This window comes from Spermophilus citellus (assembly GCF_964194105.1).
Source record: "Spermophilus citellus genome assembly, chromosome: 11".
Classification (NCBI taxonomy): Eukaryota; Metazoa; Chordata; class Mammalia; order Rodentia; family Sciuridae; genus Spermophilus; species Spermophilus citellus.
In genome coordinates this window covers 117,585,962-117,600,078 of record NC_138192.1, presented here as the reverse complement: position 1 = coordinate 117,600,078, position 14,117 = coordinate 117,585,962, and the positions used below count along the sequence as shown (strand labels likewise).

The 14,117-nt window shown below is 39.6% G+C and overlaps 1 protein-coding gene across 2 annotated transcripts in view; it reads right to left on the bottom strand.

Annotated features, from left to right (window-relative positions):
- Positions 1-2,312, bottom strand: part of ARPC2 (actin related protein 2/3 complex subunit 2) — a 30,839-nt gene extending 28,527 nt beyond the window's left edge. Inside the window, exons 1-2 of one of the 2 annotated variants that reach the window (XM_081262303.1) lie at positions 2,164-2,312; positions 1,867-1,948 (exon numbers count right to left, since the gene is read on the bottom strand). In XM_081262303.1, the coding sequence (XP_081118429.1) occupies positions 1,867-1,940 (74 nt within the window). In that variant the 5' untranslated portion in view covers positions 1,941-1,948; positions 2,164-2,312. Of the gene's footprint in view, positions 1-1,866; positions 1,949-2,131 lie in introns of both variants that reach the window. The other variant, XM_081262304.1, reaches the window with a different exon arrangement.
- Positions 2,313-14,117: the final 11,805 nt, after the last annotated feature.

Here is a 14,117-nt window from a genome sequence, read left to right as displayed (position 1 = left end):
TCAGCAGAATGACTTGAACCCATTTATTCAAAGTCACATCTCAAAGGGGAAATAAAAGACAAAACTTACTACCACCCAACTAATATTCACCACTACTACAAGGTTTACCTTTATAAGAGTCCTCGAAATTCTAATTTCTAATTAAAACAGACTTGACAGCCTACTTTAATCTCTCTGAAATGCTGCTCTTTTTTAGAAGTTTTCTAAAAGAAAAAGAATAAAGTTCTGAATAGTATGCCATACTGCGAAATCACAAGTTATTCATATACAAATAAGTGTAAACGTACTCTTACATTAAAAGGCGTGACTCTACTTGAAAATATAGCCATTTATCTCATGGATCAACTTATAACCACCCAGGCCTCATTCTTTACTAGTCTGGACTTGAGAATGCATTAAGATCAGTTGTGAAAATGCAGAAGTTAATCCACCTTCCTCCTATGTGACACTGCTCAAAAAATGTGCATAGCAATCACCAAAGAGAACCTAGGCTGATTCACTTGAACATTTAAGATGTGAAGGGACTGGTAAGAGACGCTGAAGGCAAGAAATCAAACTAAAATATAAGCAACTGCAACCTTTGGCAGGAAACAGCACTGCCGAAAGCATGCATTAATTCAAGGAAAGTAGTGCTTTGTTTTATAGATAAAATCTGTGACCTTATAAAACAGACAGGACCCACAATATATTCGATTTAAGTGGTGGGTTAGTACCTTTTAAAAATGCCTGCAAGCCACGAGTTCATTTATGACTGTGTAGAATTTCCCCTCTATCAAACCTCTCCCTCAGTGAATCTCTTAAGCACTTACTTTCCTATTTCTGGTTCTCGGTTCACCAGAAACAGTTTGCATTTATTTCCTAACTGTGAAACCAAGATGTGAATCCCCATCCTCACAGATGGGGAAATGAAGCAGAGGAACGAGTCACAGACGGCCAAAAATTAGAAGCTAAAACACAACTCATAACCTCATGTTTTAAATATTATATTAGAAAAGCAAAGCAGCTTTGGAGGAGGAGAGGTTCATCTTTGTGTTTGACAGAGAAGGTAGCCTTGGAATATGTCCTAGGGTTATCTATGAACTTCGTAGATTCTGGAGGCTGAAGCGTGTAACTGGGCCAGGATTACTACAGAAGAAATCACAGACCAGGGTTTTGTTTAAAAATTTAAAAGATAACCATAAAGGCAAGGGGGTGGAGAAAGAGCATTAGAATCACAGAAAAGAGATAAGGAAGGGACTATTAACTTTGCTTGAGAAATAAATCTATAAAAATGGCTAGTGTCTCTCACAGTAGAGATCTGGGAAGAGAAGCTAGGAAGATGGCTTTTTTCTGGGGGCAAGACTGGGTCTACTTTCAGTCTTTTCCCCTCCTGCTCCCTGGAGGACGTGGGGGTGGGGAACAAGAATGCCGGTGGTGATCTGGACCTGAACCACCTTCCCACCTCCAGTCCTGGGAATTCCTGAAACTACTTCCAACCCAATCCTTAACAGGCTCTCTCCGGGTTCGCAACAATAACGGGGAATATAGAGGGAAGGGGTTTCCTTCTCGCCCCAGAGGCATGGGCTCCTACGGCTCGAGTTGCGGCTCCTGCTGTCCTAACGTCCCACAGGTCTCCTGCCCTTTGGCATGCGCGCTCCTTCAGTCCACTCGCCGCTTCCGCATCCCTGCTCGAGCCTCTCCCCACGCATCTCTCCCCTCACCCCACCGCGCCCGGCAGTCTCCCACGTCTACCCCACCGGTGCAGCCCCTATGCCCTGCCGGGATCCCCATCTCTCTCCTCCAGGTCCTGGGGGCTAGACCACACCGGGAATTAACTGGGGTCAACTCTACCTCCCCCGCCACCCCCGGGCCCCGGCGCGCGCTCACCCAGCAGCCGCGTTCTCGAACTTGAGCGCGAGCGTCTCCTCGATGATGCGGTTGTTCACCTCCAGCAAGATCATGGCGGCGGCTGCCCCGGGCAGGGGAAGGAGAAACAAGGGCGGGTGAGGGTGAGCAAGAGAGGGAAAGACTGAGGGAGCGGCCCTGCTGCCCCCTGAGGAGGGGGGCTGGGTGGGGTAGGAGGTTGAGGAGAAGGGGAGAGGGACCGGGGTGGGGAGAAGGGGAAGACGCACAAATTGGCCCGCACACTCACTGACTGTGGAGATACCCAGCCACCTGACCGACCTGGCCCCAGAAGCCTGAACCCGCCTGCCGAGCCGCCGCCGCCACCGCTGCAGCCTCTCCGACAAGCCCGGTCCCCGCCCAGCCCCCGGCTCTAGCCGGCCACTTCCGCTCTCACACCCACTTCCGCTCGCCGCCCAAACGCGCGGCCCCGCGGCGCCATTTCCGCTTCGATTCCAGCACGCGCACGCAGGCACGTAAGGGGCGTGTCTGGAAAGGTCGCGCTTGCGCGTGTGTGATGCTACCACCCTGCCTCTCCTTTCCTGAAGAACCGCCTCTCATCCAAATCTTTACTAGTGTTTTCTCCACCGAGCTGGCCTTTCCCTGAGGTTGCTTCACCATCCAGCTGCTTCTTCCTGCTTGTCCCTGAGGCCCAACTCCACCTTCCGGTTCTGTCATTTCAGAGGCCCCTCAAGAAGCGCGCCCTTATCTCTCAGCGGGATTCTTTGCTTCTAGTTTGTAGGGGATGCCCCTTCCTCATCCCAGATAGTGACTATCCAGAGGCCATCATGCATATATTTCACCAACATGTATTTAGGGGGCTCTTGCTCAGTGCTGGTGATACTGCGGTGAATGAATAGACGAGGACCTGCCCTCCTAGAGTTTGGAGTCTGAAACAATAAATTTCAATTACGCAATTGCGCCTTCTCAAAGGGCAATGAGGAAAGAAATGAGTAGTCCTTTAGGTTAATAGGCTGCCTAGATGAGCCTTTCTGGATTCCTGTCATGCTTCCATTTCTGGGCCTGGGGAGCTGCCTCCGGTGCTCTGGAACATGATATTCTCGCCCTTCAGTACCTCTGCTAGGGACATCTCTTCCCACTCATATGCCTGTAGAATCTGAAGTCATCTTTATGCTGCATCTGCACCTTCTGCCTCTGTACCTTGTTTTGCATTTTCCCTCTTGCTGGGAAAGTATAACAAACTAAGTCGAGTCCTTCTACATGCAATGAAATGATTTATTTTCTGCTTAGACTTGGGGGCCATACAAAAAATGAACCAAAAAATCTAGTCCTATCGTCAAGGCCCTTAAAAAAAAAAAAAATATATATATATATATATATATATATATATATATATATATATTATTTTTAGTGGGTGATGGACCTTTATTTTTTTAAATATTTTTTTAGATGTTGATGAACCTTTATTTTATTCATTTATTTATTATATGTGGTGCTGAGAATTGAACCCAGTGCCTCACACATGACAGGCAAATGCTCTACCGCTGAGCCACAACCCCGCCTTGGCCCCCGCCCCAAGCATTTTATTTATTTATTTAGTTAGTTATAGGTGGATACAGTGTCTTTATTTTACTTTATGTGGTGCTGAGGATCGAACCCAGTGCCTCACTGCATGCTAGGCCAGCGCTCTATCTCTGAGCCACAACCCCAGCCCCCAAAAGCATTTTAAAGGGAATTTTTTTCCCTCCTAAGGTGCAACATATTTTTAGTTGATACTAAAATACTTGATACTTCCCAACTGAGTCAAGCTTGATGTAAAGAAAGACTTCCTTAAGTATATAACAAGGTATACTTTCTTTGATTTCCATCGATAAAAAATTAATCTAGGCATTGACATAGACACTGAAACAGGGCAAATCTGGCTATGCTTGTCAAACCAAACTTGTTTTGTTCACTTTTAGTATTTGATTTAAGTTGACTTTAAAAATCACCAATTTTAGAGGTAAGCAATGTATTATTAGACTCCAGATGGCTTATTATAGATAACATCCCTGACAAACAGATTCTGATAGTTACAGTTGCCCAGGCCATTTTTCAGGAACTTGGAGCAGACTTTGTCTAGCTCAACGTGTTGATGCCATAGACCTCTTTGCTTGGGCCTATGCAAGTGTCCAATGGGTGATCTTTCAATGTCAGGGGATCAAAAAATCCAACCTCAGATCATACTAATGCAAACATTTTCTATTAATAGCCATTAAGTTTGACTACCTATGCATTACTTAATTTTTCCTCACCTTCAATCACATTTTCACATACTTTTTTTAATTCTATAAATTTCAAAGCCCTATCTTTAGGTGGATTTGGAGTTTGCTTGCCTGTTTCTGCACCTCATGAATAAACTCTTTTTCTCTTTTGCAGAACTCATCATTTTAGTGATTGGCATACAGTTTAATGGGCAAAACAGGCCTGATTTGGTAACATAGCCATTAACTTTTCATATGTATTATCTCATCAAGCAAGCATCCTATTCCACGGCATAATTGTTTGGAATGAAATAATACCTTACTTGTTTAAGTTGATGCTAACATTTTTTTTCCCCTCAGAGATGCTGTCAAAGTAACAGAAAGAAAGAAGAAAAACAGTGTGTTTCATAGAAACCTTGACCCATATCCATAGGCCCTCTCTCTCTCCCCTGCCCCAGTGAAAACAAACTTCTTTACTTAGAAACCATGGATAATTTTCAGGACATTGCAGATCCCCGTCCCCAAATTATAGGCCAACATTTTCACATTAAGTCTTTTACACTTATATAATTTGTATAAATAATGTTAATACCTCCCTGCCCACAGGTACTCTAAGACTCTATCAAAAAGCCTAGGAATAAGGGCTGGGAATGTCCTTCAGATAGAGCACTTGCCTGGTATGAGAGAGGCCCTGGGTTCAATCTCCAGCACTGCAGTAAATAAATAAAAGTCTGGCAATAACATTTCCCATATATTCAAATATCTAAGATCCACTTTTTCTCTGGAGTATTTTTCCTTTCTCTTCTTCCAACTGGGCTGACATCTCTCTAGACTTTCCATACTATTGTCACTCTGGGATTTTCCTTTTTATGAAGGAAAAATCCCAGAGTGACAATAGTATGGTGTTGTTCCTGGATCCCCTCTCTTCCTCTATCTTAGTTTACAACTCTTTTCTTGTTTTGCGTAAGCACCTCCTCAAGTAACTTCCTAAGAAAGGAATATAGGGGATATGTTAGTATCTTTGCATATTTGTAAATGTCTGAATTATATTCTGACACTTGATTTGTAATGGTGCCGGATATTCATGTTTGAAGGGAATTTCCCTTATCCTTTGGAAGATATTACTCCATTTTCTTCAAACTGCAGGGTTTTGTTACGGAAGTTCAATTCCTATTCCTATTCTTGATCCTTTGTATGTTATACCTCCTGCCATCTTTGAAAGTATTAGGATTTCTCTTTAACTTATTGGCTGAAAGTTTTATAATGATATGCCTTGCTGTGACACTTTCTTGTATCTATGAACTGAATACTTATTCAAAATGAAAGCTGGTCCTTCAGTTCTAGAAGAAAATTTCATTCATTACTTCATCAATGATTGTCTGTATGACTGTCTATCTGTCTCTTTCTGTAACACCTATCATTTGGAAGTTAGTTTTTCTGGGTTAATCCTGTAATTTTCTTTCTCTCTTCTCTTTTTTATAGTACTGGGAGTTTAACCCAGGGGTGTTTTACCACTGAGCTATATTCCTGGCCCTTTTTTTTATTTTTTATTTTGAGCTAGGGTCTTGTTAGGTTTATGAGGCCCTTGCTAAGTTGCTGAGGCTGGTCTCAAACGTGCAATCCTCTTGCCTCAGCCTCCTGAGCTGCTGGGGTTGCAGGTGTGCCCCACAGCTTCCTGTGATCCTTTAATTTTCTATTTTTTATTTATTTGAATTTTTTTGGTTTGGTTTTTACATTATTTTATTTTATTTTATTTTATTTTTGCATGCTGGGATTGAACCCAAAAGGACTTTACCACTGAGCTACATCCCCAGCCCTTTTTATTTTTGTTTTGAGACAGGGTCTTGCTAAATTCCCTAAGGTCTTGAACTTGTAACCCTCCTGCCACAGCCTCCTGAGTCCCTTAAATAACATCACTGTGCTTACTGGTTATTAAACCTGGGATACTTAACCACTGAGCCACATCCCTAGCTCTTTAAAATTTTTAAATTAAAAAAAATTAGTTGTAGATGGACACAATACCTTTATTTTATTTATTCACTTTTATGTGGTGTTTAGGATTGATTCCAGTGCCTCAATCATGCTAGGCAAGCACGCTACCAGTGAGCCACATCCTCAGCCCCAAATTTTTAAAATTTTGAGATAGGGTCTTGCTATTGGTTGGGGCCTAAATTAGCTTCAGGTTTGAGGCTAGCTTCAAACTTGTGATCCTCCTGCCTCAGCCTTCAGAGTTAGTGGGATTATAAAGGTGTACCACCATGCATGGAGGGTTTTTAATTTTTTTTTGGTTCTGGCCACTTAACCCAGGAGCGCTTTACCCACTGTGCTGCATTCCCAATCCTTTTTGCTTTTTCTTTTTTTTATTTTGAGACAGTGTCTCAGTAAGTTGGTAGGGCCTCACTAGGTTACTGAGGCTGGTCTCCAGTTTGGGATTCTCTTGCCTCAGCCTCCAGAGTTACTGGGATTACAGATGTGCACTATGGTTTTTACTTTTAACTGGGGTAACACGTATCTTTTGTTTTGCAGTGCAAGAGTGGAGGAGGTAAATATCATCTTAAATATACAATTCAGTAGTGTCCATTACATTGTTATACAACCCACAAGAACTCAACACTTCTTTTTATCTTGCAAAATTGAAATTCTAAACCCATTTGTTGCTTGTTTTTCTTGTTATTTTTCTGGTATATTTCTTTGCCGTTATCTTCAACCATTTTAAACTTCAGTTTTCTTATATTTATTTATTTATTTTTATGGGGCAGAAGATTGAACTCAGGGCCTGTGCATGCTAAGCAAGCGCTCTATCACTGATCTACACCCCAGCCTGTTGTTCTTATTTTATTTTATTAGTACTGGGATTAAACCCAGGAACTTTACCATTGAGTTATATTCCCAGCCCTTTTAAAAATTTTTTTATTTCTTACTCTGAGACACGGTCTCGCTAAATTGCTTAGAGCCTCGGTTACTGAGGCTGGCTTTGAACTTGCCATCCTCTGACCTCCTGAGCTGCTGGGATCACAGGCATGTGCCACCATGCATAGATCTGATGTTCTTATTTTAACTCCCAAGATCTTTCTTTTTCTCCCCACTGACTGTCACTTTCCCTATTTTCATTTTATGGGTAGGAGTATCTTCTCTCTCTCTGAGGATATTGTAGTGAATTTGTTTTTAGTTTTCTTCTGCTCTCTGCTTTATCCCTGCTCCTTTGGGTCTTCTTTGCGCTAATTTGTTTGGGTCTTTTTGTTTCATGTTAATGGCAACCTCAAAAGCGTGGCTACCTTAGCAGTCTGTTCATTTTAAGGATGAGACACTAAAAAGCTGAGGGCAGATTCTGAATGACAAGATTAGTTGATCAGCACCTGGCATCTCAAAAAGATCTGTCATCTGGGAGCCCACTGGAAAAGCAGAATCTCAGGTCCCTTGAACCTACAGAGGTAATATTTATTTATTTTCATTCTGGGGATTGATCCCAGGGCCCCATGCATGCAAAACACATCTTCAACCCTGAGCTACACCCCTATCCCTAACCTACTTATTTAAAAACTGCACTTGAACAGGATCACCTAATGTTTTCAATGCACAATTATATTAAAAAAATTGTATTTGTTCTTTTTAGTTATACATGACCGTAGAATGTATTTTGACATATAACTTCCCTTTCTTGTGGTTGTACATGATGTAGAGTTACATTGGTTATGGATTCATATAAGAACACAGGAAAGTTATGTCTGATTCATTCTATTGTCTTTCCTATTCTCATACCCCCTCCCTTCCCTTCATTCCCCTTTGTCTAATCCAGTGACTTTCTACACCCCCTGCCCCACTGCTTACAGTAAGTTAGCATCCTCATATCAGAGAGAACATTCAGCCTCTGGTTTTTTGGGACTGGCTTATTTCACTTAGCATGATAGTCTCCAGTTCTATCCATTTACCAGCAAATGCCATAATTTCATTCTTCTTTATGGTTGAGTAATATTCCTTCAATGCACATCTTTTTTAGAAAGAACTTGGGATTGAACCCAGGGCCTTTATGTTATGCCAAAGCTATACCCCAGTGCTTTTGAAAATTTTATGTTGAGACAGGGTCTTGCTAAGTTGCCAGGGCTAGACTTCAATTTGCAATATTCCTCAGCCTCCTAAGTAACTGGGGTTACCAGCATGCTCCACTAAGCCTGACTCATTACATTGTGTTTTAGTAAAAAAAATTTTTTCCCTTTTAGTTTTTTTTTTAATAAATGTCTGATTTTTTAATCTTTTATTTTGTTTATTTATTTTTATGTGGTGCTGATGATCAAACCCAGTGCCTCACATGTGTAAGGCAAGCGCTCTGCTACTGAGCCACAACCCCAGCCCTCTTTTTATTTTTTTATACTTCATTATGCTTCTGTTTAAAAATTTGTTTGGGGGATATGCATGGTAGTACTCAACTATAATCCCTGAGGCTCTGAAGGCTGAGGCAGGAGGATTGCAAGTTCAAAGCCAGGCTCAGCAACATAGTGAGGACCTAAGCAATTTAGTGACACCCTGTCTCTAAATCTCTAGATAAAATACATAAAAGGCATATCTGGGTTCAATCCCCAAGTATTAAAATTTGTTTGGGTCTGGGACTGTAGCTCAGTGGTAGAGTGCTTGCCTAGTATGTGCAAGGCCCTGGGTTTGATCCCTAGCATTGAAAAACAAATTCCTCAAATATTTTACTTCCCAATTTTTTTTTTTTGTCAACATAAAGATCTTTAAAAGACTAAGATCTTTAACTAAAGAATATAAAATCAGAGCTAGGAAATCTCAGTGGTAGCATGCCCAGGGTCCCTGGATTCATTCCAAGGCCTTGGGTTCAATTTCTAGTACTGCCAAAAAAAAAAAAAAAAAAAATTTTTTTAAAGCAGATGATATAAAAACTGAAAACTAATTTTTTCATACTCTTGGCTTTTAAAATTTTATTGTATAATATTATAACATCATTTGGTTTTGTTGGATTTTAAGTTTCATGCTATATGGTATTACAGTCATGTTCTGTTAAGCATTTGGTTCCCGCATGCAGAGAATGCTTATGGTATTACTTACAATAGTATGTCTTTTACTTCATTAGGAAATCCATGAATAGCAGCACATTCTGTTTTGAAAAGTTCTGGATTCACAGGCTTTGCTCTAAGGTGCACAAATAATGTGCCAGACATCAAATGTCAGTATTGGGAGTTCTCTGCAGAAAACTGTTCGGGGCTCATAAACTTGGCTGTGATTGTTCCCAGAGTACTGAACAAGAGAGAATGTTTTGAGTCCCAGCCAACTTCTACTGATTCCTATTATCAGCCTTCTGCCTTCCCCTCCCGCTGCCCCAACTGCTTTCTATCAGGCTACAGCCATAGAAAATAAATCTCTAGTGGTGAAGGTGGAGGAAGGGTGTGGGTGGAATGGGTGGGGTAGGAAATGGCATAATCATTGATTGCTTGGTGACCTAGAACTCCAAAGGCACTTTATACAGATTTTTCAATCAGTCCTCCCATTTTATTTATCTTGCTTTTGTTTATTTAAACTTGTGATTAATACAGCCAATATCTCTGTAGCCACCACCAAGCTTTTTTGAAACTTAATGCTTTTTAAAAAATTTTTATTTTTAGTTGTTTTTTTAATATCTTTATTAAACTTGTCGCGAGCAGCTCCCGAAGCTGGAGCGGGCCTTGGTCTTGGAGGTCAACCGCAGGCGGGTCCCCGGCCGTGTCCTACCCGGACCAGAATCCCCTGCGACACGAACACACCACACCGACTCACGGAGATGTCTTTCCAATGCTTCGTTTATTCTCACAGCAGTCCTCACACAGCAGCAGCGGAGCAGAGACCGGACGGACCAATCAGGCGGCTGGTGTCAGTGCCTGACCTGAGAGGTGCTGCCTGTCCTCCGTGCCTTATATTTATACTAAGCCTAACTTGTTTACATCTTATTGGGGTTTTTCCTTTACATCATTTGTTTTTCACTACCTTATCCATACTTAACACACTTCGCACTCATCACTATCTTATCTATACCTAACACACTGCGCACTTGTAGCACAACATCAAAACATGTTTACCTAAAGTTAATATTATCTATACCTAACATACTGCACACTTGTAGCACAACATCAAAACATGTTTACCTAAAGTTAATATTCACTCCATACAATACCTAATACTTATTTAACTACTATTCACTCCATACAAAACTGAAATATCTTTATTTCATTTTTTTAAGAGAGAGAGAATTTTAATATTTATTTTTTAGTTTTCGGCGGACACAACATCTTTGTTTGTATGTGGTGCTGAGGATCGAACCCGGGCTGCACGCATGTCAGGAGAGCGTGCTACCGCTTGAGCCATATCCCCAGCCCATATTTTTAGTTGTTGATAGACCTTTATTTTATTTATTTATATGTGGTGCTGAGAACTGAACCCAGTGCATCACACATGCCAGGCAAGTGTGCTACTGCTGAACCACAGCCCCAGCCCAAAATGTAATGCTTTATAGTTAAAATTGAGTAAGGTCCTTTATTTTTATTTATTTATTTATTTATTTTTTTTAAGAGACAGTGAGAGAGGAGAGAGAGAGAGAGAGAGAGAGAGAGAGAGAGATTTTAATATTTATTTTTTAGTTTCCGGCGGACACAACATCTTTGTTGGTATGAGGTGCTGAGGATCGAACCAGGGCCGCACGCATGCCAGGTGAGCGCGCTACCGCTTGAGCCACATCCCCAGCCCGAGTAAGGTCCTTTAAAAAGTGAAATTTAGTTGACATCTCCTGTGAATCTCCTACAATTATATTCTCTTCTCTGCCTCCTTTCTTATTTCTGAAAATATAACCATCACCTGGCATTTGATATTTTTCTAATGAATGCTTTTAAACTTTTAATACATATACAAGTTCACAAGGAATGTATAGTTTATTTTTCATATAAGGAGGGAAGAGAAACCCTACATATTATGGGAGTGTAGATTGGTACAACTCCTTTGGAGAGCAATTTGGCAACATCTGGCCAAGTTGAAGATGCCCTTTGGCCCCTATCTCAGCAGCCATATTGCTAAGGGGCCAACACAGTTTAAGTTCCCACGGGGCAGGCCTGAAGTGAGTTAAAAATATTTTTTTTTCTTAGAATAGATCTTTATTTTATTTATTTATACATGGTGCTGAGAATTAAACCCAGTGCCTCACGCATGCCAGGCAAGTGTGCTAGCGCTGAGCCACAGTCCCAGCCCAGCTGAAGTGAATTTTTGATGGAGAAGATTTAAAGAAATAAAACTGACCTTTTTTATATTTTCCTTTTTTTGCTTCTGGTATTTAAGGAAATCTGTCAGACTCCTTCACTGACTGCAGAGATAATAAAAGAGAGACTCCAGCGATTATACATGACAAGGAGTAGTCCTTGCAAAAATAGTTGGGGAAAAGATCCAAATATGGTTGCAGCCTTCACTAAGCAATAACAATCTTTGAGGCAGGACACAGGGAGAAAATCTGGTTTCTAGAGTTGCAATTTTAACGTTCAAAATATTCAGTCCTCATAAAAAAATTATAAAGCATACAAAGAACTAGGAAAACGTGGTTTTTTCTCAATAAACAAGAGAAATTGATAGAAACTCTCCCCGAGGAAGCCTAGATATTATACTTACAGAAAAATACTTAAATTAACTGCCTTAGACATGCTGAAGGAAAAATAAATAAATTGTGGACACATAGAAAAATAGTTAAAGAAAATCAGGTGAATAATGTATGAAAAAGCATAGAATCTGAATGAAATAATAGAAACAATAAAAGGAACCAAATAGAAATTTTTGGAGCTGAAAAGTATAACTGAAATAAAAATTCATGAGAGGTGTTCAACTGCGGATTTGAGTAGGCAGAAGAAAGAATCAATAAATTTGAAGATAGGGCAATTAAAATTACCCAGCTTGAGGAGCAGAAAGAATAGAATAAAGAAAAATGAATAGAGCCTATTGGACTTATGGAGTGCAGGCAGGCACACCAAAATATACATATAGAAGTTATAGATAGAGAAGAAAGAAAGAAAGATTGAACAAACAATGGCTACAAACTTCCCAGAATTGATGAAAGACATGAATCTACATATACTATATGCTCAAAAAAGTAGAACAAATCTAGAGAGTCACACTAAGACATAGTGAAAATGTTGAAAGATGAAGACAAAAAACAAATCTTGAAAGTACAAAAGAAAATGAATTTGCCAGGTACAGGGATCCTCAACAAGATTAACAGTCATTTCTCATCATAGAAACTTCTACTTCTCTTATGGAGGCAAAGGTAGTTGAATGATGATGTAAAAGTGTCAAAAGAAAAAACTTCAGCCAGAAATACTACATACAGCAAAATGTAAAAATAAAAATAAGTGAAGTCTTTCCCAGATAAAGACACTAGATAGCAACTTGAAGCTACATGAAGAAATGTGATCACTGATAAAGGTAACTACATAGGTGAACATAAAAATTAGTGTTACTCTATTTTTAATATAACTCCTACCTTTATTTCTTATATGATTTAAAAGCCAAATGCATAAAATAATAATTATAAATTTATGTTATGGGCATGTACTATACAAAGATGTTGTTTGTGACAATACCATCAGAAAGAGAGGATGGGGCTGGATAGGTGCAGAACTAATATATGTTATTGAAGTTAGCTAACACCAATTCAAACAAAATCTTTATGAGTTTAGGGTATCAATTGTAATCCCCATAGCAACCATTAAGAAAATAAGTTAAAATATACATGGAAAGGAAAATGGAAAAGGAATCAAAATTGTACTGAAAACAAACTAAACACAAAATAAGACAGTATGGGAGGAAAAGGAGAACAAGAGAAGATAGGAGACATAGAAAACACAAGGCACAATCATAGGCGTAATCACTGATCACTTAACAGTTATCATTTTACAAGTACATGGATTAAAATCCCAAATTAATTAAAGCCAGAGATGGGCAAAATGAATAAAAAAAAGTATTCAACTATATACTCTTTTTTAAAATATTTCTTTTGGTTGTAAATGGACACCATTTCTTTATTTTTATTTATTTATTTCTTATGTGATGCTGAGGATTGAACAGGGCCTCACACATGCAAGGCAAGCCCTCTTCCACTGAGCCCACCAACTATATACTCTTATAAGAGACTACTTTTAGCTCAAAAGATACAAATACGTTAGGCCTGGTGGTTGATGCCCATAATCCCAGCTTCTAGGGAGACTGAGGCAAGAGGGTCACATGTAACTTCAGCAACTTAGTGAGACCTTGTCTCAAAATAAAAAATAAAAAGAGATATGGATATAGCTTCATGATAAAGTACTCCTGGGTTCAATCCCCAGTACTGCAAAAGAAAAAAGAAAGATACAAATAGATTGGAAATAAAAAAGATATTCAAGCAAATAATAACCAAAAGAGAGCTGAAGTGGGCTATCCTAGCAGCAGAAAAATACATTTTAAGTAAAAAATCATCATAAAAGAAAAAGAAAAGACATTATATATTGATAAAAGGAAAATAATTCTAAACGAAAACATACCAAACAATAGAATCTAAAAATACATAAAGCAAATATTGACAGAATTAAAGGACAAAATAGACAATTCTATAAAAATAGTTGGTGACTTTAATATCTCACTTTCAATAATCAATTTAATAATCTTGGCATGGTGATGCCTGCCTGTAGTGTCAACACCTTGGGAGGCTGAGGCAAGAGGATCATTTGAGCCCAGGAATTCAAGATCGGCCTGGTTCAACCCCATTTCAAACAAACAAACAACACAAAAAATTTGAATATCTAGACAGATAAGGAAATAGACGACCTGAAGAACACTATAAATTAACTAGACCTAACAGAACATTCTACCCAACAACAGCAGAATATACATTCTTCTTAAGTGTATATGGAATATTCTCTAGCATAGACGATATGTTAGGCCATGGAACAATTCTCAATCAATTAAACAGTACTCAAACTTTCCATGTCTTCTTCCATCTGAAGATATTCTTCCATCCCCTCTGCCCTTCTACCTTTT